At 35.3% G+C, this 27766-nt stretch overlaps 2 protein-coding genes across 2 annotated transcripts; one reads left to right on the top strand and one right to left on the bottom strand.

The window, feature by feature from the left end:
- Positions 1-29: 29 nt before the first annotated feature.
- On the top strand, positions 30-5100 carry LOC144447445 (alpha-ketoglutarate-dependent dioxygenase FTO-like). The gene is made up of 8 exons (XM_078137477.1): positions 30-151; positions 331-408; positions 988-1594; positions 2286-2470; positions 2847-2987; positions 3396-3515; positions 4081-4196; positions 4865-5100. The coding sequence occupies exons 1-8, from the start codon at positions 104-106 to the stop codon at positions 5013-5015; spliced, it is 1446 nt and encodes a 481-aa protein (XP_077993603.1). The 5' UTR covers positions 30-103; the 3' UTR covers positions 5016-5100.
- A 2382-nt stretch (positions 5101-7482) lies between these two features.
- On the bottom strand, positions 7483-27471 carry LOC144447128 (ankyrin repeat domain-containing protein SOWAHA-like). The gene is made up of 8 exons (XM_078137033.1): positions 27319-27471; positions 21652-21741; positions 18836-18908; positions 17867-17947; positions 10675-10698; positions 9361-9560; positions 8571-8635; positions 7483-7952 (listed from the first exon to the last, which is right to left on the bottom strand). The coding sequence occupies exons 1-8, from the start codon at positions 27469-27471 to the stop codon at positions 7904-7906; spliced, it is 735 nt and encodes a 244-aa protein (XP_077993159.1). The 3' UTR covers positions 7483-7903.
- Between the last annotated feature and the right edge of the window lie 295 nt (positions 27472-27766).

A 27766-nucleotide genomic window follows, 5' to 3' on the forward strand; every position in this document is an offset into this window, starting at 1 on the left:
TTATCAGCTGAAAGTTCATCGGAGGTAAACAAACGTAAACACGCATCGTGTTGTAAACAGGGTTTTCGTGTGATCGTAATGCGATTGCAAGTTGATTTCTGAAATGTCAAAACGGGAATATGAAAACCAGGAGGTTCAGAAGAAAGCAAAGGTGAGATTACGAGTAATCATATGTATTTTTTCAGACATGTGAGCCATTTCGATATGCATGCAATATGTGATCCCGGGTATGTGATGTCCCATTACAATTTACATGTAGTGATAAAAACACAATAATTTACTCTGGTGTGTGGAAAATGTTTTTATTTTTATTTCTTCTTTTTTTAACAGAAAAATAAGTTACTTGATGATTTGAAGGAAAAGGGTGCAAAGTTTTTGACCCCATTGGACGAAGAATATAAGAAAGTGGTAAATAGAGATGATTGTAATGTATATTTACACCCAACATGCTCAATATATCTTTATTTATAGATAGACACAATTTTATTTTCTTCCTCTTGTGATTTAGAAACAGAAATATTTCGAACAAATCCCTTGTCCTTCAGTAATAGAGTGGAAGAACAACTATGTGTTCATAACTGAAAACTACTTTCACACCTAAATTTACATATTAAAGCTAATTTTCACAGATGATAAACTTCCCTTTGCAAAATTCCTTTCTGATACATGTACATTAAGAGATACCTTTCCAGTGCATAATGTATGTTGTTACTTGTAATGTTGTTACATTTTGTCTTAGTATGTACCATACTCAACTGTAACTACCATGGTTTCCATAGCATGGTGTAATGTGATGAAGTGTGGGTAACTGGCAATTGGTATTAGTAATATGATATTATTTCAAGTTATTACAGATGTTTTCAGTCATGGCTCATCATCAGTGTAAAAACTGCACATTACCATAGATGGATGAAATGTCATGTTTTCCTTCATTTGCATCTTTATTCTATGTATGCCAGTTATCATATATACAATGTTGTTTTTCAGGTTGAGGAAAGCTATGCAAATTTATCACTTCAACAGAGTAATGAAATATGTCGTGACTTACGTGACAGAGTTGAGTGGGCTTTTCAAGTTCTACTCTCGGAAGGTTACCTGTATCAGGATAGGGTCAAACTAAAATCCAGGACAGTTATCACACCTGTATCAAGAACACTGATCGGTCAACCAGGCCTTACCTACAAATATCTCAATCTGAGACTGTTTACACTCCCATGGTGCTTTGGTGAAAGACCACCCAGGAATGAGGTAGAAGAAGCATGTGCTGTGTTCAAGGATTTAAATGACTATTTTTGTCAACATGTGAAAGACTTGATAATCAAGAAATGTGCAAAACTAAAAATTGAAGACAGCAAAAGTGTAGATTTACATCAGGATGATATAGGAAAGGAAACACGGCAAGACAATATAGACCAGTTGATTGAAAGGAATTCAAAGTTTACGGTGACTTTGTTGAATTATATGGATCCATCTTCTGTACATATGAGATGTGAACCATACTATAGTATGGGTAGATTGGCTGTCAGTTGGCATAAAGATGAAAATTTGATGACTGGATCAACAGTTGCTGTGTACAACCATTCATGTCAGGAGGGTGAGTGTTATATATATATCAAACATTCTCATATGAACTCACTGGGTCTATGCAGTGTTCTTGTGTAGTCAAGGAAGAGGAAAACTGTGTAGTGTTCGTGTTTTGTTACATGTAAGAAGAAGAAAAGCTGACCAGAGCAGGGACTTTAACCCAGGCACTCCTCTGATCACTAGATGGATGCACTACTAAGAATGCTATGTCCAATGAATTGTTGCTAACATACAAACAGTGGGGTACACCTACATGTACCATGCTCGTCATCTCACTTACCATGCTGTAGTCTGTAAAGTAAGCCATGACGGGGCGCCCTCACACATCAGCCAGTGTGAGAGGAGGCCAGTGAGGGCAGAACGTCACGACGTACCTTACAGTCTAACCATGCGGCAGCGTACCTTTTGCTTGCCTGTTTATTGTCTATAGCATCTTTCAAATTTTGGCCTAAAACCTCAGCTCTTAGACTAGTACTTACTAGAGTAGCCCTTCCAGTTGTCAACGCATGCTGGGGAGGTTTTAGTGCCAGCCCTGTGATAGCCTAGTCTTAAATCATTCTTGTGAGTTGTGCTGAGCTGTTAATTATTGTCAACAATTGTATGTTCTGAAGCGGAAGTTTATGCCGTCTACATGTACATGTACATAGACTTTTTACTAAGTAATCTTGTTTGTTTCTATTTATTGATATCAGAATCTCTAGCATGTCAAGATGATGCATGGAAAGTTGGTTTGAAAGTAGCCTGGGATACTGAAACCCCAGCCATTGCTGTACCATTGTATAATGGTGATTGTTACTGTATGTTAGATGGAATGAATGATACCCATCAACACTGCGTTGTGGCAGGGACAGCACCACGGTTTAGTTCAACGCATAGAGTTACAGAGGTAGGTACATACGTGTGTAGCACCACAGTTTAGTTCAACGCATAGAGTTACAGAGGTAGGTACACAGTAAGCCAAGATATTCCCTCTCCTACCAAGTCAAGTGGGTGTGAAACAGGACCATAACCTGTAGTGTTGATAGTATCATTTCTTGTTTAATTGATTTTGTTGGGTGTTCTAGATCTGTGACTATATGAGGCTCAATATGAGACAAGCCTCAGATTGCCCTCCAATCTGAATCTGATTCTGAATCTGAGACAAACTTCTATGAGTTATAAAATTTTATTCACCGTTAACATTCCTGTGGATGTGTACAAAATTTAAATGTCGTTGTTCTATGTAGTTTCCACTACCTAAAGTTTGTACTTCTGTGTTTCAGAGTTCAACAAGTACATTATCATATATACAAAGACAGGTTGAAGAAGCACTTCAGAATATGAATCAAGACAATGATGGTGAAGAAGAACTCAAGTCACTTAATGTGGAAATACTACAGTTGACGGAAGAAGTTCACAATGAGGTAAAGATTATCAAATTTATTTTGTTTTCAAACAAACCCTTTAACTTTGGTTGGAAGAAAATAAAAATGTAAATCTTTTGTCCTTGGAAGATATATTTTGGTAATTAGGAAGATAGCAGTTGGATGGCAAGCTTATAATGATGTAAATTTATTCAAAAATGACACCTAAGTGACATACTAGTCCTGGGTCACAAAAAGATCATGAAAGTCGACGTTTGCACACAAATTATCCACCTTTCAGTTGCCATCTGTTGACAAAGGTTGTTTGATGCAGGGATGGATTTCTTTCATTCAGAGTTACACCTGCATATATCATAATGTTATTCTTTTGGAAACAGTTAAGTTTTGTCGAGACCATTCAGTTTTCATTTGTATGTTTATACTGTATATCTACATTACTACTGCTAGGTTGAGTTTGAATGGATTCGTCAGTTCTGGATGCAAGGTGTACAACATGCTACAGAGAGAGAATACTGGATAAAACCAATGGAGGATTTAGAAAGAGATTGGAAAAAATTAGAATTAATGGTGAGTACTAACCATTTCTATGTTGGCTATGATAAGATGACAGTTGCACATATCTGTTGGAGCCAACCCAACAACATCACATTTTAGTCTCCATATGCTATGACACCCTCTAGTGGCAGTGAATGAACAAGGCTAGAGGTTCTAGTCGAAAACTTCCATAAATGCTTTCATATTTGTAGTTGTGTGACATGTTTCAGAATGCGTATATATGTATCTTTGTACACACTGGCAATCAAACACAGGAGATTACTTGACATTCTTTCCTAGTCATTGCATAGTTTTCACAATTTCTTGATAAAGTCTGCTGATGTGTAAAACTAGTCACAGATTCAATCCATATTTGTACTTTTACTGCTGATAGTTTTCACATCTGACAGATTGTAAATTTGTTAATATGATACATAATAATGGGATCACTTTTCATTGATTCACTGCCTGTACTCAGAATCCTATCCAGAATCACCCATAGGAAATGAAAATGACAGAAAGATACCTCTTACTATTATAGCATTGAGCTCATTAACATTGTTGTACTGATATTGGGTGGTGTTTGTGTTATTTCCAGACTAAACTAGCCATTGATGTAGTGCTAGGAGAGAACAATGACAAGGAAGAAATAGTTGCAGCAATTTTACCAGAAATAACCGAACGACAAGAATTACGAAATCAATGGATGGCAAGGTTAGTTGGGGTCTATGTTACAGATCATATGTAAGCTTTGCTCTGATGTAAGAATGTACCTAAAGGCACTTGTCAGGATCTCATTATCCTGTGAAATACATAAATATTTAATGGTATTTTGATTGTAGGTAAGATCTGGAGAGTGGTGGTTATACTTGCTTTTAGTGAACTTAATACTGAATACACCTGTCCAGGGATGTACATATAAAGCTGATAGCCAGCAAAAACAACCAGCCACTCCACAATTTTTAACCGGCTACTTTTTCAAGGATTTGTGTTTAAAAACCGATATATACCCATTGCAAGGCAAATTCATGCATCTCCCTTGTAGGTATAAACCACCTACTTTTCCAATTGTACCTGTTACCTTTAGAAATAGCTACATTCATGCAGCTGTTGTGAATGTGCATGAATCCAATATACGCGACATCTGGTAAAATGTTGTATCACACTTCCCACTGACGTTATTTTCTTGGACTTTACACACAATACTGCCATGATGACAGCCAATATATGTATTGGAAAACTATGTAGTGAATCTTAGCCTCATAAACAATAGAGTTGCTTGTGTGAGATAGTTGAACACAATTACTAATTTCTTTCCCTGTAGCTTTATTTCTCACGTTGATAAGTTGTTATCTCTTTTCTGTTTGCTATAATTTGTATAGGTTTACTGGAGAGGAGCTGTGTAGAATACCAGTTGAACACACACCTGATTACAGACCACATTGGACAAAGATAGATTCATCTCTACCGTTACCATTTGATTTGACTGATGTAATTGTACAGTTACAAAGTATTTCAGAACCGACCTCATAGCACATATAACTACCGACACTACTAGTGTGTTTTGTAGGTGCTACAAGTGAAACATACAATGTGTGTAAACCTAGAATGATTATCTTTACAAGCTATACCGATCTAAGAGAGTCAAGTAGTTCATTCCATGTCATCTTGGTGGCTAAATTTGATGAGTGGATGAATAATAAAAAGTTTTATCAAAATCATAAATCTGTATGATAATGTCACCAATCCTTGGCTGACTCCATTGATTCTGGTTTCTCTGACCTGTATCTATCTATGATTATCACAGTAATACATGCAGTTCTTCAGTTATTTGCAGTATGCTGATGGTCCAAATGGTATAGTTTACGTTACAAATAACTTTTCCTTTACACTCCAAAGGACAGATGGGTAGTCTTTTGATGTCAGTCATTGACATTGTACAGAATAGGACACTCTAAAAAGAATTCAGTAAACTCATACAAATTGCAAATAATTCTGTGAACAATAATTCCAATGAGCACACATCGTAAGTTTTCAAGAATGTCCACCTAGCTGCATGCCAGCTTGATTACATCACAAAATATAGTTTGTGTCAGGGTCACTGTAGAACAATACTTGGACTACAATGAAATTAATGTTTTCAAAGAAAAACCGAGTTTGTAGTTGCTATGGACCATTATTGTAGTTGCTAAAAGATTTTAGTGAAGACTTTGGAACATTTATTTTCCACTATGACCATTAGTCTTTTTTAATTGCCAAAACACACTGTAGTATAGCCCCTGGCTACTGTATTAATAACTATATCATGATTTTATAAAATAAATTTATTGATTTATTGGCAATAGTCATATTTGTCTTTACTGTGCAATTCACCTCATGTATGTAGTTGCTATGGGCATGATATTGGTTGCTACCCACATAAATATAGATAAACACACATCTAATGTACATATGTAACCACACTTTGGTACATGTAGAACCACACATACATGCTTACTTACTTGCTCATAGGTACATAAAATAAACCCCCACTTTCCGTGCACATGTACCCAAATATATGTACATGTTAAATGTACCCATACATGTACCCATGCATAGGCCTTTCTTGCTATTGCTGACACACACACACACACACACACACACAAAAAAAAAACGCTACATAATCATCTCCTTGACAAAGTGGTTTATTTACCTTTTTCATTACTGAAAAATACAACGTCATAATACAATGTCAAACTTTGCTCAAGTTTTGAAATCTTAAGTTAACAAATTCTGTATAATAAACATTATGCATTATATGCTAGTACATGTAATAATTTTTTTAAAGTGCTAAGCTATGAAGGTTTCTATTAACTGCCTTTCATAAATACACAAGCAAGGCGTATAAGTACTAAAAAATATAAATAGATTATAAAACCCTATCCCTTATAAATAAACTATGTTAGGTCCTCCCTTGCTTAGCACCTGCCATTGAAATCCTTTAAGTTTTCAAAGTACATGAATTTATAAACTATAGTGTATACTAGCACAGAGTCTGAGGTACTATATACCTTACTGTAAATCCACTGTTTTGTACTTCCTCACCAAATACTACACAAACAACTTACAATGTTGAGCATTGCAAAGTAAAACACTGGCACCCAGATAATTCTATATTTCAGGTAATATTATTACCTGTATATAACAACAACACTTTGAAGCATACAGAGTCAAATTTGATGGAAGATGAAATTCTAACAAAAGTGTGTGCATTTATAAAACACAATTCGTGGTCACTGCAATGTCGTCATTTAAATTACATCTTTTCTATCTTTACAGTTTAATTCTGTACATTTACCTCTTTCTGACTGAGTTAACAGATTACTAAATCATGTGTGATCCACCTCAGTCTTAATTAAGTTAATGCGGGTTTATTTACAGTCCATGTACCCATATTTCACAAAAGTGGTTTGCACTGCAGTATCTACAGTCACAAAAATCTATTCTAGAGCTATGGTTTACATTGGTCAGAAATTCTACGGCTATCAGTATGTCATATTTTGTATAACACCTTGTTTCAACCTCCACCTATTACACGGCATGCTTTCATGTAAAATAGAAATTTGACCCAATATTGAAGATGGATGGGTTGAGTTGTACACCAAAAATTATACAGAAAGTACCAACAGTACTGATCTGCTAGGCAGTTCAATGCAGTTCTCAGTCTATCTATTAAAGGCCATCTTTTGGCCAGCGTAACACAGTTTATTAGTCTTTGGCAGCATAACATAGATAAACATAACTAATCTGCTGTGCACAAAAGAATAGTTTTTAAGTATAATAGCTCAGAAGCAAAACAGTTCTCTGTCTGCTGGGCAGCATAACATAACTTCTCTGTCTGCTGGGCAGCATAACATAAGTTCTTTGTCTGCTGGGCAGCATAACATAAGTTCTTTGTCTGCTGGGCAGCATAACATAACTTCTCTGTCTGCTGGGCAGCATAACATAAGTTCTTTGTCTGCTGGGCAGCATAACATAAGTTCTTTGTCTGCTTGGCAGCATAACATAAGTTCTCTGTCTGCTGGGCAGCATAACATAAGTTCTCTGTCTGCTGGGCAGCATAACATAATTTCTCTGTCTGCTGGACAGCATAACATAAGTTCTCTGTCTGCTGGGCAGCATAACATAAGTTCTCTGTCTGTTTGGCAGCATAACATAAGTTCTCTGTCTGCTGGGCAGCATAACATAAGTTCTCTGTCTGCTGGGCAGCAAAACATAGTTTGTGTGTATGCTGGACAGACCAGTCACCTGTCACCATCTAATATACTCTTGCTTTATTTATATGAATCTGTAAATGGTCCTTATTTGAGCAGTGCTAGCTAGGATATTGCATTGAAGTAGTAGTTGGGATATGTAATAGAGCCACCATACATTAATTCTGATCATGACGTAAGGTCTGGTTCAGATTCAGCCCTCCTAATTTCAGATTCCCTGGAATAAACATCAATAAACAATGGTAAGTACACAGTTGAAATATTGAAAATAGCACACATGACATTGAAGAACAATCGTTTACTATGAACAATTTTCTTACCACCCAAGTATCATTGTACTCCTGCCCAACTGTTTTTGACTTCAAGTGTTTTGACTCACCTAATTTGCATATTAACTTATACAAGGAACATTACGACGTCCATACCCAAAGGAGTAAAATATAGTTTTTGACTAGTCTTCCCAGCATACAGAAAACTATGTGTTGCTGCCCAGCTGAGTTTTGACTTCTTGATCACAAGTCACATTTTTGGACCTAGTTTTGCATATCATTAGTTTGGTTGCTTTGTCTTGAATGATCTTTCATTCAAGACAAATACAGACACATCTCAACCAAATTTCAGACCAATCTGCCCGGTTATGTTGAATGTTTTTTTTTTTACCCCCAAAAAATCACATTTTAAAACTACTTTGCACACCAGCAATGGATGGTGTCCATTGTTGGCTAACAATACACCAGTTACTATGGAAACAAGACACTGTCATCATGATGACAAGACACCACACAGTAGCCATGACAACAAGACATCACACAGTACTAGAGATGACAGCCTTTACCTGGCTTCTTCTTTCTTCTTTCTTTTACTCCTCTTACCTGGTACTAATTTTGGTGGTGGCATCAACTGCAAGTGAAATAGAGATTATAAAAATAAGGTGACATAAGGAGTCATTTCTGGGGCTTATGTGAAGTCCTTGGAAAGGTCCCAATGACTGGAAAGCATTCACAACTTTACTTTCTTATCATACTCATCAATAAATTTACAGATGTCTCTCTCCCCCTGCCAACCCACCTATAGTTTTCTAAACTAATACGAGTGAACATTTTGAAATACTTCATGTTATACCCTTGCTGCATTGAGCTAAAGTGAACTGAACTACAAGTAACGTAACAAGTCTTCGCACGGCCAACTTCAGTTGAGTGGAAATACAAGTATTATAGGGGGCTTTGTTGTTTCAAATTGAAGTGAGACAAGGGGTATTTTTTTGTAACCAGTCACAGATGAGTTGTAACAAGGCTCCTGTCATCAGTATTTTTCAGTCGAATAACCAGAAATATTTGTGAGCATTATATACTTTGCTTGACTCCAAGAGCCATAAAACTAAAGATGTTGAAAGAAAAGAGACTACATGGTTTACCTTTTCACAAGCATGCACATGAAATACATTAAAGTGATCATGTGATACTGATAAAATAATTCAAATGATGTATACCTTAGCATGGTCATGTGATGGCCATGTGACAACTGAAAATATGTATACCTTCTAGTGATAGCTGAAGACATTTTACATTTTAGCTTTGTCATGTGATGGTCACCTGGTGGTCATGTGACAATTGAGCTGCACCTACCTCTTTGTCTGAGATTGCCGTTAATGACGAATGTCTATTGATATTAGGCGACTCTGGTGGTGTTATTGGAGGTGTCTTGTCTTTCTTGGATTGACTCACATTCTCTGCTGAACCCCATTTCAATGGTTTATTGAAGAACGGGACGCTGGATCTTTTCTTTTCCATAGACTCTGATCTCTGACCACGTCTCACTGTGTAAACTATAGCAGACATGTTAAAAGTGGAAAATGGTTACTTCACCCAGCTGGCTAGTTTGACAGATAAAGGTATCATAGGTATAAACCAGAAACCTTGTGATGGTATACTCTTATTGGAAATACTGTTTCTTTCATTTCTTTGTATAGGTACATCTGTATATAAATCAGCAAGCCTAAGAATGGTGTAGGTTGTTCATGGTGACACATTGGTTAAAACCATACCACAATAGTTGTGTTACACAACAACTTACAGTTACTTTGTCCAATTTTCAGAAATGTTATCTACATCATTTCATTAATTCACTAAGTGTTAAATTCATGGTAATTAGTACAGTGAAGTATGTATAAAGACATTCCACAGATTTGACAGGTTTATGTATCTGCAATTTCTCTACAATCCTGATGAGAATGATAAGTGTTTGGGAACACAGAAAAATAGTGCCAATGGCGTTATAGCACAACTGTACAGTTTATGCATTATTTATCCACATGCTGATCTAGCTCTATTCTTACCTACACACCATTTCTGTTGTGTTGTTATCTTTGCAAAATATGTCATCATTTCACAATTTCTGTGGGCATGATCTAGTTGCTAGGCATAAATGTTTTTTTTTTTTTTTAATGTTTGTCGATTTGCCTATCTTGAAATCTTTACCATAGATATCATAATTTGGCTGTTGCTATGGGTGTGGTCTTGTTTATAGGTATATGTGCATCTAATTGTCTCACCACTCCTGTTTTTATCTTTGCTATATACACATTTTTTACCCAACATCACACACCTGTATTGCGATAACTTTCGTTAGAACAATTTCTCATCTACACACTGTAAATTATACCCCATAAGGCCACCAGTCCAGCATCTTTTGACTAAGCAGCGGTCTTTGACTGTCATTTACACACACACACACACACACACACACACACACACACACACACACACACACACACAAACAAACAAACAAACACGCACACAAACATACACACAGACGGACGGACAGACACTTTGCCATGCCTATGGCACTACTGAACCTCAGTTCAGTTGTGCTAAAAACTTCTCCATTGAATTGTTTATTTTAGTAGTTCTCCAAAGTGCAACATAAGAGACGGTTCTTACCTTTAGTGGCACCCTGCAACATCCCTGCTCAGAATCAATAGAAGACAGAAAAACAATATTGTGAGATTATATATACTGTGTAGTCTAACTGCTAGACCTCAGGCTTTCTTCTTAACACTCTGTTTCTGAAGGTGGCACATAATCGAAGGTGAATGCCTGTTTGGGCTGTCGCCCTCACTAGCGATCTTCGGTCGCCTTGACAGTGAGCAGAAAAGCCGAGGGGTCTAGCAGCAAGACTATATACTGTGTTGCTTAGTAACACTTTCCACATTTGGTATTGTATAGTACATTTCATGGCTTTAAATGCTCTGCTAATATGGAACTCACACAGAATGGATATTGTCATTTCATAGGAAAATACATTTCATTGCTGTTAACCTGGGGTATCAAACCTCACACTAGAACAAATCCTTGTAAAATCTATATTATATCTGGAACTAACATAGCCTCCTTATTGTCAAGTTTCACGGAACAAGACTACAAGCAGTTCATCAACAATTTGGTAGGGTAAATTACAAATTGCCAGATGAGGACAGCCATCAATCATTTTGCCATTTTGTTTGCATGCAGGATAGCAATGCATTGTGGGTAGCCATCCTCGAAAAGAGCAATGCATTGTGGGTAATACTTGCCACCTAGAGAGAGAGAGAGAGAATGTGGGGAAGCCTTTCTTTCACCAATGCCCAGTTTTATCTGCCATTAGGTGTTTATGAAACTTTACTTTATCTGTGTGAACTATATGTTGTGACAGAGTTTGATACGCAAAGTGGAGGACTTGTGTGACGGGATAGGATAGAGTTTTGATATACACATGGTGACACTCTGAGAAACACATTTCTTAGCTTCTCAAAATACATTATGAATTATCATCCATAATCTAGGTATTAAAAGAGTTTTTCTTACAAAAGACCACGTTATAGTAGTATATACAGGTTTGATAAGAAAGCACGTTGTTGGGGGCGGGGAATCATGTGGGTAGAAAGCCCCACACTGATTAAAATCTGATTATGAAATGAACGTCATAATCTTTCTAACACAAAAATGGATTATGAAAGTTGATAATTATGAATGTTGGATTCCATATTTTTCAAACAAGGCATTTCAGAAATTAGTGTCTATCTGTGGAAGATATATTTTACACCAATTTTTAAGGTCAATTTTTGTACATTTTTTTGAAAAAAATAAGTAAATGGTCAAAATTACACAACAAATCACAGTCTATGAAATGAAGTCACTCAAGGGGTCTATGAATACATACAGCTGACAAACACAGTGTGACTAAATGTACACCAGGTCTGTGTTTTCACATCAAATTGTAAATCAGATTGGGCTAGCCCTGGAATGGGAATGGGAATGGGATTCACACTTGCACGATTATTAGTACGGTCAAATGCAACATGAAAGGAAAGAATATCAGCCATTGTATCAGCGTCTATAACATCAAACTATAAGTGTCTATTATATAAAGCTATCTATAACATCAAACTATCAGTGTCTATTATATAAAGCTATCTATAACATCAAACTATCAGACTGTCTACATGTATTACAGAAAACTATCAATGTCTATAACATCAAACTATTAGACTGTCTCAATCTCTATAACATCAAACTATCAAACTGTCTATTGCATAAAGCTAGCAATGTCTATTGCATAAAGCTATCAGTGTCTATTACATAAAGCTACCAGTATCTATTGCAGTTATCAATGTCTATAACATCAAACTATAAGTGTCTATTTATAAGGCTATCAATGTCTATAACATCAAACTATCAGACTGTCTATTGCATAAAGCTATTGATGTCTATAACATCAAACTATCAGTGTATATTACATAAAGCTATCAATGTCTATAACATCAAACTATCAGTGTCTATTACATAAAGCTATCAATGTCTATAACATCAAACTATCAGTGTCTATTACATAAAGCTATCAATGTCTATAACATCAAACTTTAAGTGTCTATTACATAAAGCTATCCATGTCTATAACATCAAACTATAAGTGTCTATTATATAAAGCTATCAATGTCTATAACATCAAACTATCAGTGTCTATTACATAAAGCTATCAATGTCTATAACATCAAACTATCAGTGTCTATTACATAAAGCTATCAATGTCTATAACATCAAATTATCAGTGTCTATTACATAAAGCTATCAATGTCTATAACATCAAACTATAAGTGTCTATTGCATAAAGCTATCAATGTCTATAACATCAAACTATAAGTGTCTATATCCATGTCTATAACATCAAACTATCAAACTGTCTGTTGCATAAAGTTATCTGCACTTATTACCTCTGAGTATCACACATACTGTTTTATGTCATATAAAATCTGTACAAAGCAACTAAAACTAGACACTCAAACTGATATCTCACTACAAATATTTATACATTGTATATTTATCATAAGTATTATTGAAATTGTGTCATAACAAGTCTTATGGGGTAGTGTGCCAAGGTTTTATTACTCTACAATAAATAACATTTTGGTCAAATCTTTGTATGAATCATTGCAAAAAAATAACCATTTACAGAACAGTACTGGGTGCGATATATAAATCATTACATTTGTGTCTGGATGAACAGAAGGACCATCTTAGAGGGCCTAAGATTACAAGCGACTCCAAGTAGCAGTTTTCAGGTTAAAGTAAGTAACTTTCAGTTTGTAAATTAACTATTGTACGAAGCTTCCATGGGACAACTTTAATTGTGGCTAAAAGCTAAACTTCATGTCTTGTGCAACATATCTTGTTTATCACAGTCAGACACAAGAGAATGTGCAACAGTTTGTTAGCAGAAAAAAATATGCAATATTGGGCTAGCAGTAAAAAAGTGAATGAACATGGCAATGCTGAGTGTTGAGAATTAGCAAATGCAGATAATCGTTTAAGTTGTGTATTAAAAGTGACATTACGATTTTCTTGTTGCCTAAAAATGTATTTCATAATTCATAGTGGTATTAATATCATTCCTATGATGTACTAATCTGCTATTGCCCTATCAGTAAAAAATATGTATCAAAAACTAATATTGTGATAAAATCTATTTATTTAATTCATGTATATTTATCGATACTGATATTCTATTCCATGCATGATTGCAATGCTATCACAGTATTAGTAAATTTACAGGTGGGTGGGGTAGGGTGACAGTGAGGGGTGGGTGGGGGTGGGGATAGAACACCCATGCAATCACCATTTACAGCTACAACCACAAATGAAGAACTAGGTATCTCATAAGGTGTATATTTTATTTTGTTAATTTTGACACACTAAAAGGAAAACACATATAATGGAACTAGTATGGTGAACAGGGCTCCCTCTATGGTCTTGTTTGTACACTTGTACAAGGAAAGAGCTTATCAACTTTGGCAGTGTGATTTGATGTAATTCTTGTATTTTGAGTAACCCGTAAAAGTTTCGAAATTTTTGACTACAGAAAATAATCAGTGTTTTGACTAAGGTTTGGTAATCGGTCTTAGTAAGAGAAATTTTAAAATCTGGTAAAATTTTCACAGATTTTCATATCTTACACCAGAATTTTGGTGACAAACCCATCCAAAATATTTGGAATGCAGGGAAATTTTATCAACCCTTAAATTGTGACAAAAACATAATCTATAATTAATTGATAGAATGTATACAAACGAATGACCACTGTGTCCTCTAAGACAATTTAATATGTCACTGAGACATAGCAATTTCTCCTAACCCACCAAAATCTTCTGTGTGCAGAAATCAAGGTTTTTTTTTATCATTTTGACCAAAAACAAAAAACTTTATCTTTCATTAGAAGACACACTGCAGATGATCGTTAACTTTGCTATATTTTGCCAAACTGATAAGATATGATACTGATTACTTTTGGAATTTTGAACCAATACCACTTTATCAGTCCTAAAAGCTACTGTATAATTATGATTGTCATATCACCATCTATGGTTGCTAAAATTTTGCCCAGTGTCAAAAAAACCTACAGTCTGGCACAGAGGGAACCCTGTACGTAAATGAGCTTACAACAATAAAACTATTGATAAAAATATCAATTTGGGAGAAGGAATTAAAAACCAACTGTTAAACATGAAAATCTAAAAATGAGACATCAAACATTAAGAATTCAAGAACAATTAAAACACAAACTATCAAACATACATAGAGTGAAAAAACAAACTAACAAACACGAACTAGACACAAACAACTAAACATAAAGTACACCTATGTGTCTCTCTCCATTATCTGTATATACAATATTTCTATATTAATTAATTACGCACACAAAAATATAACTGCATAATATCATTTTATCGATATCATTGTCAATACTGTTCTGCATATTTGATTATCTAATAGTGCAGTGTGTCATGTTACTTTAAAAAAATTACTTTCTTGTTGCAGTGCTTTATGTATTCACACTCTGTTACAGCAAAGGTGCTGCACTAATTATTCAGATAGGTGAATCCTTCATCAAATTACTTCCCATTATAATATACATACTATCCTGTCCAATCAAATGACAGGGGTGTGAAAGCTGCTGCACTTATTATTCAGATTTGTGAAAATATATTCATTTATGCAAATTACTTCTCATTATAATATAGGTAATATCCAATAAAATGACAGGATTGTGAAAGCTGGTGCACTAATTATTCAGATTTGTGAAAATATATTCATTTATGCAAATTACTTCTCATTGTAATATAGGTACTATCCAATCAAATGACAGGATCATGAAAGCTGCTTTACTAATTATGCAGATTCATGAAAAGTATATTCATTTATGCAAATTACTATTTGATATACTACAGGCACCATCCAATCAAATGACAGGATCATGAATATTCATTCCAAATCAAACTAAACGAGATTAATTTCTTGTCAAGATATTTCTTAACTATTTAAAATCTTTAACAACATCAACTTTCATTACTTTTTATAGATGGTTGTGAAAATATACATATGATACTCCAAGATTTTGACAAACATTGTGGAATGATTTCAATAATATTTGTATTGCACATGGTATGGTAAAACAGCCATAAAGAAATGGCATGCAATTCGGCAAAGTAGTTTATCTCACGTTAGGCAAAACTTTGGTCCAATATACCTTCAGTAACACGAGACAACCAAAGAAATACTGAAGGTATTATAAAAAGCTATACCCAAATTCCGTTTGAAAATTTTTAGTACAATGCAAAATAAAACAATACCCGTGGTGTCAACAATGTGTAGGTTTCATATACCGTCCTGCCGAAGTTATAGCACCCCCTCCCCTCTAAAAAGCTTCTATAACTACGTAACAGCCGACTAAAATTTGTTCTCTGCTTGCATGCATAGAATAGCAGTATCAGTATACTACACGTCGACACTATACTAACACAGTGTTCAAATTGTACACATTCAAACTCAAAACATGACGGATTGCTGATTTACTTTACTTATAATACTCATAATCTAATTTTTCATTCTACCCTTTTAGTTGGAATCACAGAGTTTTAATATCATTATTAACAGTTTTGCATACACATATTTCAAATGAAATTTGATTTCAATATGTACATTTGATTGCGTAACTGAAGGTTATTTTATCACAAGCAGGAAATGTCCAAATATTTTGCCTAGACTCGATTGACTTCTTCAGTGGACTGAATGTTCTCACCAGGTGTTAATGACATCACATGACAGTCACATGGTAATTGACAAGTGCTTTGAGTCTAGATGAAATCTACGGATGATGTAATATTCCCTGCTTGAGACATTCTCGCAAACCAGAGCCCATATTACTGCTGACGCAACCTCTGGGACGGTGATTGCGTCTTGGACAGTGCCGTAAACGAGGCTGTGGTTTACGACGATGGTTTGCCATAAAATAACCGTCATTGCTGATGAATCTGTTTGGATCTACACATTTGATTGTAATTCAAAAGATTGACATCACTGTTGTACTGAACATCTATATTCACGGTTATATTTGAATGTGCATCATTTGAACACTTCTACATACTAACACTAAAAACTACAAGCACAGTACAGTATAACAGAATTTGAAATACATAACATGCAGGGTAAAACAATAAATAAAAGGAATCAGTGAGAAATCTACAAGGCAAATCATAGCATGCTATACAATACAATAAAACACATATATGCATCTGTTAAATTACCAGTACCATATCTATATAATTTAAAGCTTCAACCATGTTATAAAATAACTTAAGTACAATCTAATTGACATGAACGAAGCTGTTACAACAACTGTAAATGTTATATTGCCATTAAGGTGTTCTAAATCTACATCGTTAACTACTAATACAGTACATAGCGACCGTTACCATGACAACCTTGCCACTACAATGCCACTACAGTGCGTAAGACTTATCTACCTATATCGCTAGCTACTCAAATCAGAATGTTTGGTCACGCCATAGCGATAGTTTCCTTGACAACCCCGGCACTACATTACCACCAAGGTGCTCTAATCTATATCATTAAACTATTCAAATCAGAATGATTGGTCACGCCATAGCGATAGTTTCCTTGACAACATCGGTATTACATTGCCATCAAGGTGCTCTAATCTACATCGAATCACTAAACTATTCAAATCAGAATCAGTGATTATCTTGTATCCTAGCAACTGTTTCTATAACAACCTCTGTTAGCCATCGCATGTGTACAACTGTAACGACTGGTTTTACCTTCACGTAATTCCAATGTTATAGTATACATGTTGTTGTGTGATTATATTTATCCTATCAGTAACACTAACAGGTGTAAATGACAAATATTACAAGTTCCCTAAATTCTGTTTCTTTGCCCAAGCAAGTGGAAATCCTGTACACAGGTATACAGACAATCAAGCTACTACAGCAGAAAGACTAGTTGTCATGCAACAGAAGTAAGATTAAAATTCCTCCTGAATATAACGGAATACGTTTGGGGTGAACACAATAACACCTTGTGATTGGGGAGTAAGACAGGTACATTATCTAGTTTGCAAGATTGGATTTCTTTCGTCTGAAGGAGTCTTTACTTGAGCCGTCTCTACGAAATGAGAACCGCTGAGTCAAAGCTCTGACAAAGCCACTGACTCCTTTGTCTTCTACATCAAAGCCACCGTGATGTGGCCCTGTACTCACGTCTTGCACCCCAATACTAGGTATAGAGTTATCTAGCTTACGTTGTATGTAATTAGATGCATTCTTCTTTAAGTGCTGCTTGGCCTTCTTACCACTGTAGTCACGGATATTCACGTCCGCTTCTGAAAAATTGTAACAAGAGAGGAAGCGATGAGGAGACTTTTTTTCAGAGTATCACAAAACATATCGTCGCGTCAGTGCATAAAGGTCGTATCTGTCTATACCATTGCAGAGCAGATACGACCTTTCTGCACTGACGCGACGATATGCATATTCCATACACATAAAAGTTAGTTCCATAATAACACAAAAGTCCCTTTCACCTCCTCTGCATCATGTGACTTCCCTAAAGAAATAAAATTATTCAAATCAGCTATGAACAGACCAGCAATACATTGTGGTGAGGAATTCTGGGTATGCAAACAATGGAGGTGCTTCAAGACAATGGCCTATGTCACCAGTGCCATGCCAGTATCTATCAATCTGTCTAATGTTTCTACCTAAGCGGTATAGAGATGAGGACTACAATGTCATGTGTGCAGAAGGTAGAAACAACAGATATGAGCACTAAAGGTCTTGATGATGTAAGCATACATAATGAAGCACCTCAATACCCAGAATTCCTTACCCCAGTATACATGTACAGTGGTGTCTGTTCATGGCTGCCTCAAATAATTTCATTTCTTTTATTTTTAGAGAAGTAGTGGAATGCATAGGTGGTGGAAGTGATTTTTCATCAAAGCAGCTAGGACAAAATCAGGCTCATCTCTGTTCCCCTTCAATGGAAATATGAGGGTAAACGTAAAGTTCATTATTCTCAAATGAAATCATCTCTGATAATATGGTCACACATTTATATTAATATGTTTCTTTGTGTTATAATTACAGGATTATTGTACAAATTAAAGATTGTTGCAATATAAATAACTACCATTAAATTCTATTTGATATGCAAATTAGCAGCATGTTATGTCTGACCTCTACACCAAGTTTGAATGAAATCTACTTACTGTAATCACTGATTAGACTCTGTACAATGGCTTCCTGGCCTTGCATGGCAGCTATGTGTAATGGTGTGTAACCCTGCAAAACAAACATATAGACTTTAGGTTAGACCTGGCCTTGCATGGCAGCTATGTGTAATGGTGTGTAACCCTGTAAATATATATATATAGACTAAGTTAGACCTGGCCTTGCATGGCAGCTATGTGTAATGGTGTATAACAAAATAGCAAAATAATGCACTGATGAAGTTAGAGATAAAAATATCTTTATTTCTAAGTACTTGTATATCCTAGACTTAAGAGGGTAAAACCCTGTATTAAGTAGATAGATATGTAAATCAGACAAGAGTACATGTTCATGGCCTCAGGGTTCATAGTTACAAATTCAATCAGGGATCTGTTTCGTGAGTAGAAATTTTTTTTTGTTACTAAATACCAAGTATTGACTTTCAGATGCAACTTTCTAAACAAAATAATGTTAATGTTAAATTGTGTGATCTCAAGATTAGGCTTTGTATTATCATACTGAGCTCTGTTAGCGCCCTCACACAGGCAAGGACCCAGCACTTTTGTTTTAGCAAGCTTTGTCTTTTGAAAAGATTCGTTGTCACCCTTCCTATTGTGTATATACCAACAACACAGGAAGTGTGACAAGCTGGTAATAGTGGATTACAGTTTTTGACTATTGTACTACCACGTGAAGCAAGTTTGAAACAAGTATTTGCAAAATAACAGTACTTTGCTTCATTCCTTGGTAATTGAAGTGTTTGTAACTATAGAATACTAAATAGATTACGTACCCCATGCTGTGTATATCATTAATGTCAGTCATCCATTGGTAGAAGAGGAAAAAAACAAGAAAATCATATTTAGTTCAGTAACTATGCCTGGTATGTCTTGCATTAAAATTAGAATATAGAAAAAATAACAACCATGGTCCCTATGGCGATCAATTAACTTCAATCACTTATTGTGAGTTTTTAGGTTCAAATCATGTTACTGTTAACTTTCAACATCAAGTATATTTTGTAAAGTTTACATGAATTGACAGTAAATACAATTAAAATCACAAGACCTGAAATGAAAAGTTGTCTAGCTTGACAAAATCTTACTCTTACTATTAACACTACTTTATATGAAAGTCTTCCTCAATGAAAGTCTAACAGTGCTAAATTTTATCATCTGGCTCAACAAAAAACTTACGAACTGAGATATTTGGTGAACAAGATGATGAAATGTAGGAGTGTTGGTAAAAAAAATGTTTGTGCAAGATAACATACTTTTTTAGGTCTTGAGATTTCCATTGCCATTACTCTCAGAATAATTGGTAAGGTTAAAATCCCACAAGGAAGAAAATCAAACTGAGTAATTTAACTAGTGAAATCTAGGTTACTTTCAACATGAGAACTCTTTGGAAAAATCTGCACCCTTCCACATGCGAGTGCTGTGTAAAAACAATGGTATTTTAGTACATGACCTGTGGTGGCGCTGTCTAAGCAACTCAAAGTCTTCCTGTCTGATTTTATCTGATTCTTTCAAGGTCACAAAATATTGATTTATTTTGTTTAAAATTGATACTATGAAAAAGGGTACTGCACTGTAATTTAAAATGAAGTTTTATACTAATGCCAAACGATGGGAAACAGAATCTATTTTCTCAAATCGACTGAATAATCACAAAGGAATGGTAATAATTAGCTATATGTTGTTGCAGAAGAGATTATTCCAAGGGGATGCCAACAAGAAAAGTATTGGGTATATCACTGAAATAATGAAATCCTGAAATTTGAAAACAAAAGTAATTTACTATATGGCCAGTGGGGGCGCTGTCTACAAATACGTGCACTAACATAACATGTCAAGCCTGCCTGTCAGATTGATTATCTGTCACCTTCAAGGCCACATCACAATGAATTATTTGGTTTACAGTTGTTACTATGAAAGAGTGTAGTACACTGTAATTTAGAATGAACTTTACTATAATGCAAAATAATGGGCTACAGAGATTTAGTTCATTTGGTCAAATTACTGAGAAAGGAGCACAACGACAATAATTAGCTATACATCATTGCAGTAGAAATTAGTCTAAGGAGATGAAGATGGCAACAAGTTAAATTCTTTTCAAAAAAGAATATAGCATTACACATTAATTATATGATTTGTTGACGGTACATATACCCGGAGTATATCACACTGTGAAATAATGACGCCATTATTTCTTTGTGAAAGTTCAACAAGTTTTATCACAGTGAGCATAAGGTCTATGCTGTGAGTTAACTAAAGTTGACTCCAAGATAAGTGTTACTATGTACAGAAGTATTTTTTTGTGCTGAGAATTAGCTGTCAATAGGGGACTATGCTAATCTAGGTTTGAATCAAATGAACACAGCAAAAGGTTAGATAAGTGGTTAGAGCGCCCCCAAGTGGCCAGGCCATAGGGTGCAATAGTTTGCAATTTAAGATCTTGTCCTGAAATCTGCAAATTTTATACTGCTAAAGCATGCACTTGACATTTAAAACAATATTTTAATATATTTTATCATTCTGGCTTTTTTTTTCTGAGGGAAGAGGATAAGATGAGACACTTCCTAATGTCATTGCAGAGTTAGGCAGAACTATCATTCACATACACTCATACTTGTAAGTTAGGCAAATAATTACAGTTCAACTCTAGTCAAGTTAGGCAATTCACACACCACCGTAGCACAGCTAGGCAAAGTTAGACCCAAGTAAACTAGATGGCCGCTATCGGATAGAGTTTATTTTCATAAGAATGCCGGAATTCTGACGACCACAAACATTTACGAAAACTGAATACTCACACTTCTAACGTTTACATTGAAACTAGGCTGGTTCGCTAAAAGTCTTATGAGGTCTTTACGTCCATGTTTGGCAGCCCAATGCAGTGCAGTCTACAATAGAAAAAATACAACAGTAATTACGTGAGGAAGACATGAATGGTATACCATATGATGGGTGACAATAAAAAGATAGTGTAGCACTGTCAATCTGATTTATGTACAACATTAACATCCGTTTTATGTTATTTATAAACTTGCTCGCCAACAAAAGAAAAACAGTTAGCAGATACAAGCACCACAACAACTCACTGAAGCATATTACACATTTTGGTGGCAGACAATAGAAGGAGACATGTCACTGCCTGTTGGACATACATAAAACTAAATTATAGCTAACAGTCTCAATAGTCAAGCAAGTGTTCAACATGAATAAAACTTAAATTATTAGCACGGATGAATAGCTGTTGATCATGTGAACCTTAGCCAAAACAACGATCGGGGTGCCTCCTCTTGAATGATGACACTGCTATTGTCTGGATTCTCATTGTGTCCTTGTCGGGAGACAAAAACCGCTGTGGCCCCGAGGCATATGAAACAGAGCCTCTATGACAATACACATCTCTCTCTCTCTCTAACTGATGACTGCTTTTCTTATGAGTACACGATCCTGTTTTACTGCAAATCTAAATAAACAATAAAAACCGCCGCAGCTTCACCGCTCTGTGTATGTCACAAAAAATCATTGTAAACGCAGTCAAGCATAGGCGCTGACTACTATTTCTTTTGTTAATGATTTTAATAAAAATCTGTCAAAGCTTGACCGCCTTTACTCAAAGAAAATTATTCACAACACAATATAATGTAATGTATGCTTCAAATTAACCCCTTTCTATTTTATTTTTTTTGTGAGTTAAAAAAAAGTCCCACGCATTTTTTCATGTTACGTTACCTGTTTTCCTATTCACAGGTACTAAGATTTATTTCACTTTAAACACAACATAACAAGACAGTATTGCCTGGTTGCTATTGTGACAGTCAAGAGCTGAAAAGATTTTTTTTGAAACGTTTCATGGTACATAGCCGCAAGTCACATTTGCCCATCAACCACAACACCTGGGGGCTCGGTGAGAATTATCCTCCCCTTTTACAAACCAGAGTCGTAACTCTGGGAGATATGTCGAATTCTAACTCATGGTGTGAGTATGGCTTGACTGAGCACAGAGGGGAACTAATTGATACCGTTATGCTCTCACCCCAGGGTTAGGGTCAACCAACTATACAAGAACTCAAAGTTATGACATTCTAACTTTCTACATGTCAAAAACAGCGTGTCACAAAATATCGACAAAAGATATCTAAAGTTGATTTTTCAAACTATACAGACACTCAAAATTATGACTTCCTAAATTTGTGTCCAAAATTGTGAATGGCACGATATCTGTAGAAGAACTCAAGAGTTTATTTCTAAACAATGACTAAAACGTGTTGTCCAAAGTGGTGCACCACAATACCAATACAAGCACCCCAACTTGAGTTCTAAACCAACAAATCAAATATCAAAATTATAATTATAATTTGAACTTTGTGTCCAAAATTATATGCCACAAAATAGGAAATAACAATACAAGAACTCAATGTTGATTTCTAATACCAGCACTCAAAATTCTGAGTTCGTACCATCATATCCAAAATAGTGTACCCAAAAGTATCTAAAAATTTAAATTTAACAGTAGGGAGATTCGAAATTATGATTTTTTTTAACTTTGTGTCCAAAACAGTGTGTGACAAGATAGCACTCAAAGTTTATATATTGTAGTACGTCAAATTGACATTTTAACTGTGCATTCAAAATAGTGTGCCACAATACTTAACAAATAATCCGAGTCAAATTCTAAACCAAGAAATTCGAAATTTTGAATTTCTTATTTTGAGTTCTGGAACAGTGTGGCATATGATACAAATACAAGGATTCCAAGGTTGCTTCTAAGCCAACTATAACAGAACTAAAAATTATTATTTTCTGATGTTGAATCCAAAATAACAGAACTAACAATTTTAATTTTCTGATTTTGAGTCCAAAAATAGCGTGCCACAGTACCGATTTAAGAATTCAAAGTTGACTTTTAAACCAACAAATTAGTGATTCCAAATTATGACTTTTCAACTTTGAGTCTCAGACCATGAGTCAGCAAAGTACCTGACACAATACACTACAAAAGTTGACTTTCCTCTCCTTATCGTTTTTGAGAGGCAGTCACAGAGTATTACATCATCGTTAGCAAGTGTTAGTATACTAGGTACAAGTAGACAGGGCCATCTTGACATCCAGGGTCAGGTCCTTCCATATATTTCAATATTTCAACCCCTCCTTTAGAACTTTGATTTCGCCATCTGACAAAACAAATCAAGATGGCTGCTATGGAGCAGACAGAAAGTGTAACATTTTCAATTGTAACTGTTGGTTAAGACCAGCCCTTACATGACATCTAATGAGTTTAACATGTCACAATGTACACAATCAAACACTGGTACTGTATATATTTATGTCAAATGTGAGCAGGCCCCGACTACTCTCCAAGATGACCATCAATCCTGGGCTACACAATCGTTTTCTTAACCTTGCACTCCTCACCCAATCAACTTTACCACACTTACATAGTGTGTGTCTGTCTCTGTGTGTGTGTGTCTACTCCTCATTATAGTTCCCTCCCTCCAAATCTTGTCCAAATATCTTTTTTTTAAAGATTTAAGCCTAACACGAGTTTTAGCAACACAAACATAGTCTAAACGTGTCTGGGCAGATTTTCCTTCGTCTTCTTTCATGCCATCGACATTTTTTTTTCGGGTTTCCTATTCAGTCTTTGGAATTTGTTAATTCACTGGACTGACACATGTTTGTGAATGTAGAAATAAATACTTTATCACCTTGACAGCACTCTTTGTATAAAATCATCAAAATTAGAACCACGGCTCAAAACAACAATCATGATGTTTGTAACAACGACAACTTGTTAAATGCTTTGAACTTGGCAATTAACAACTTTTCGAAATATCAATATTTGTGAGCTTATCACTGACAACATTTCACATAGATGTGAAAAGACCACCCTTCTCTTTCAACATTAACCATATAATCAACATCATTTCCTAAATCTGCACATTGCTTCCTGTTTTTACAAAATTTACCATTTAATTTTAATACTGAATTGTCTAATCTTACCTCTGCATTATAGAAAATCTTGAGTACATTTATGTATCCTTTTTTTTTTTTTTTAATTTTCAATATTAATATACATACTAAAAATAGTAACTGCTTTTAAGTTTTAATCTTTTTAAACATATAAATGGTTTGGTTCATTGGGTTTTGATTTTTTAAATCTTGCAATATTCCTAAATAATATCAAGAAAATATTGCCTAAATAACAATATCCTTGATTTTTATTTTTCATTTACGGTATATTAATTTATATACATGTGAAGTCTTGGGTTCATTTGTTTTCTATTTCCCTTTTTTAAATCTTGCAATATTTAAAAGTAATACATATTCAACATGCTTATAAAATAGGGGGAAGAAGACTTTATCAATTTTGAGTGAAATTAGAAGGGAAAGAAATTTATTTTAAGTGAAATTTCAAAGGAAAAAAATTTTGATTTGTTTTGGGGTGAAATCTGAAAGAAGGAAAAACCTTAAATTTATTTCACGTGAAATTTCAACAAAAAAATTTGATTGTTTTGGGATGAAATTTGAAAGAAAGAAAAAAAACTTTATACATTTTACGTGAAATTTGAAAGAAGAAAAAAGTTGATCATTTTTTGAGTGGAATTTGAAAAGAAAAAAAAACTTGATTGATTTCGGTTGAAATTTGAAAGACAACTTTATAAAGTGTGTAAATAAACTGAAATGGGTATGCAAGTAAGTGCCAGGTGTAGATTGAGAAACTACAATACAGAGTAGAACTGATAAAAGGTGAAAAACGTGATAGTAAGTGGCTAATCCTATCCTATGTCAGACATGACTACTGCCTACACACAAACCCTTCCTTAAAAAACGCCAACAACTTGTAAGTCAACATACACACACTGTCCCATACCAGATGTTATCACTTTATCCAAAGCCTAACAAAAAGTCCAAAAAAAAAGCGAGATAAAATCAGAGTCTGGAATCACCTGGTTGACTTTTCAACACTACTGGTAACATCATAAGCTGTGTGGATTGTGTAACAGGTAAACCCGAGCGCCAACAATAGCACAGAGGAATGGCCTGTGTTAGTTAATACATCCAGGTTAACCATGTTACAATTGATTTTTACAATAACAAGACCTTGTAAAAGATAAGACATTAAAGCCGATATTATCAGTGGGAGGGGGGGCTACTCTGTAGTAGCTAAAACAAAACAACGCATCAAGTAGTTGATGTGAATTCAGTTAGTGATTTACTGATGGTTTAAGATAGGCTCCAGTCAGTCCACCGTATGGCAAACAGACACACCTGTCTCCGCACACTAAAACCATAGTTGCTGTCTTTACACTTGCCGTACACTTCTCAACAACAACTCCTTTACATGCACTTCAGAACATTACATGACTTGGTTTCAATCATCAAATATTGTCAATGGTCCATACGATTACACTTTTAAGCAGTGTGTCACATTGTACCATTACCTTACCTCGTATATATTGCCTGGAACAATCAAAACCCCCTGACAACGTGAAAAGTGTCCAGTAAACGATGGAATGACATTGATGATGTTTAATTTACAACGTATGTTAACTTGAGTGAGTGTAAAAAAAAAATATATATATATATATCAAAAAAACCACCTGCATGTTTCGGGGCAAAGATGGCGATTGAATGTTGAATGTTTTCTGTCTGTAGATAAAGTAAGTGTAGCTATCAGTACTTACAATGTGGGGCACACATTCATCAATAGAGGGACATACACTGAGTCAACAAATGAACATCCATCATCCCGAACCTGATTTGCATTGAGTTACACGTTCCTGATTACAACTGTTAAGACTCTACAAACACAGCTCATGTAGAGTTTGAGTCTATCTACAAGTCAGCAAATATCAGCACAAGCCCGTTGAATGTCATTCATTTAGATTGGTAAACTCACAGGACAAAAGGGACAAGCCCAGCGATGGTAGACTTCTAAAAGGCTTGCCAAATCCCTCCCGTACTACTAACACACACAAAACGCAGACTGAAACCCAACAACGCACTTATTACACAGTGTTTGAACACGGTTTCACTTTAGTTGACCAAAGTTCTACAAAAACTAAATTACATTTTAGTGTCTTTGTGTACTTGCACATTGAGTAGAGCAAAGAGGGTCTATTACCTAAATGGATTGTGAAAGAGAGACAAGATAAACTCCACTCTGGTGTAACTTGACCTCAAATTTCATTTAAGAATCAACACAAGTCCACTTTGCGAAACAGAAAACTGATATTTCACTCTTATTATCAATCATAATATTATATTAATTTTTCACCAGGATGATGCAATGCATGCAGATCGAGTTGCTCCTGTTCTTTTTTTTTTTATCAAAAAAATATGCTTGTATCACCCGAGATTGATCAGATTATGAATAGAGAATTTTGGTGATACTGTACGGCTACCAATAACCCATCCATCATCCTCAATACTGAAGTCAACATTTCATCATGTCAGCCAAAACGTACCAAAGTAACAAATTCACACAACAAATTATCTCGCGTACATTTAATAACATGGGGACCTCTTGACTCTGCTGCCAAGACTTGGGTTGGGTTGCCATGGTGATTTGTAGCCAAACCTGGGATGATATTGACAGTACCTTCTTCAGTAGCTGGCATGCTGCCAACCAGTGTTGACACTTGTCCTGTACACAGACAGCAACAACTGGTACATGTAGCTATTTGAACCTGACTGCCAAAACATTTACGTGTATGCCATGATAGCTGTATGGGCTGATTGTGATGAGTCACTGTGCAGTTTGTGTGTGTGTGTGTGTATGTGTGTATGTGTCTGTGTCCATGTGTGCATGTGTGTTTGTGTGTGTATGTGTATATGCATGCGTCTGTCTGTAATGTATGTATGTATGTATGTATGTATGTATGTATGTATGTATGTATGTATGTATGTATGTAT

This window comes from Glandiceps talaboti, chromosome 16 (genome assembly GCF_964340395.1).
Source record: "Glandiceps talaboti chromosome 16, keGlaTala1.1, whole genome shotgun sequence".
Lineage (NCBI taxonomy): Eukaryota > Metazoa > Hemichordata > Enteropneusta > Spengelidae > Glandiceps > Glandiceps talaboti.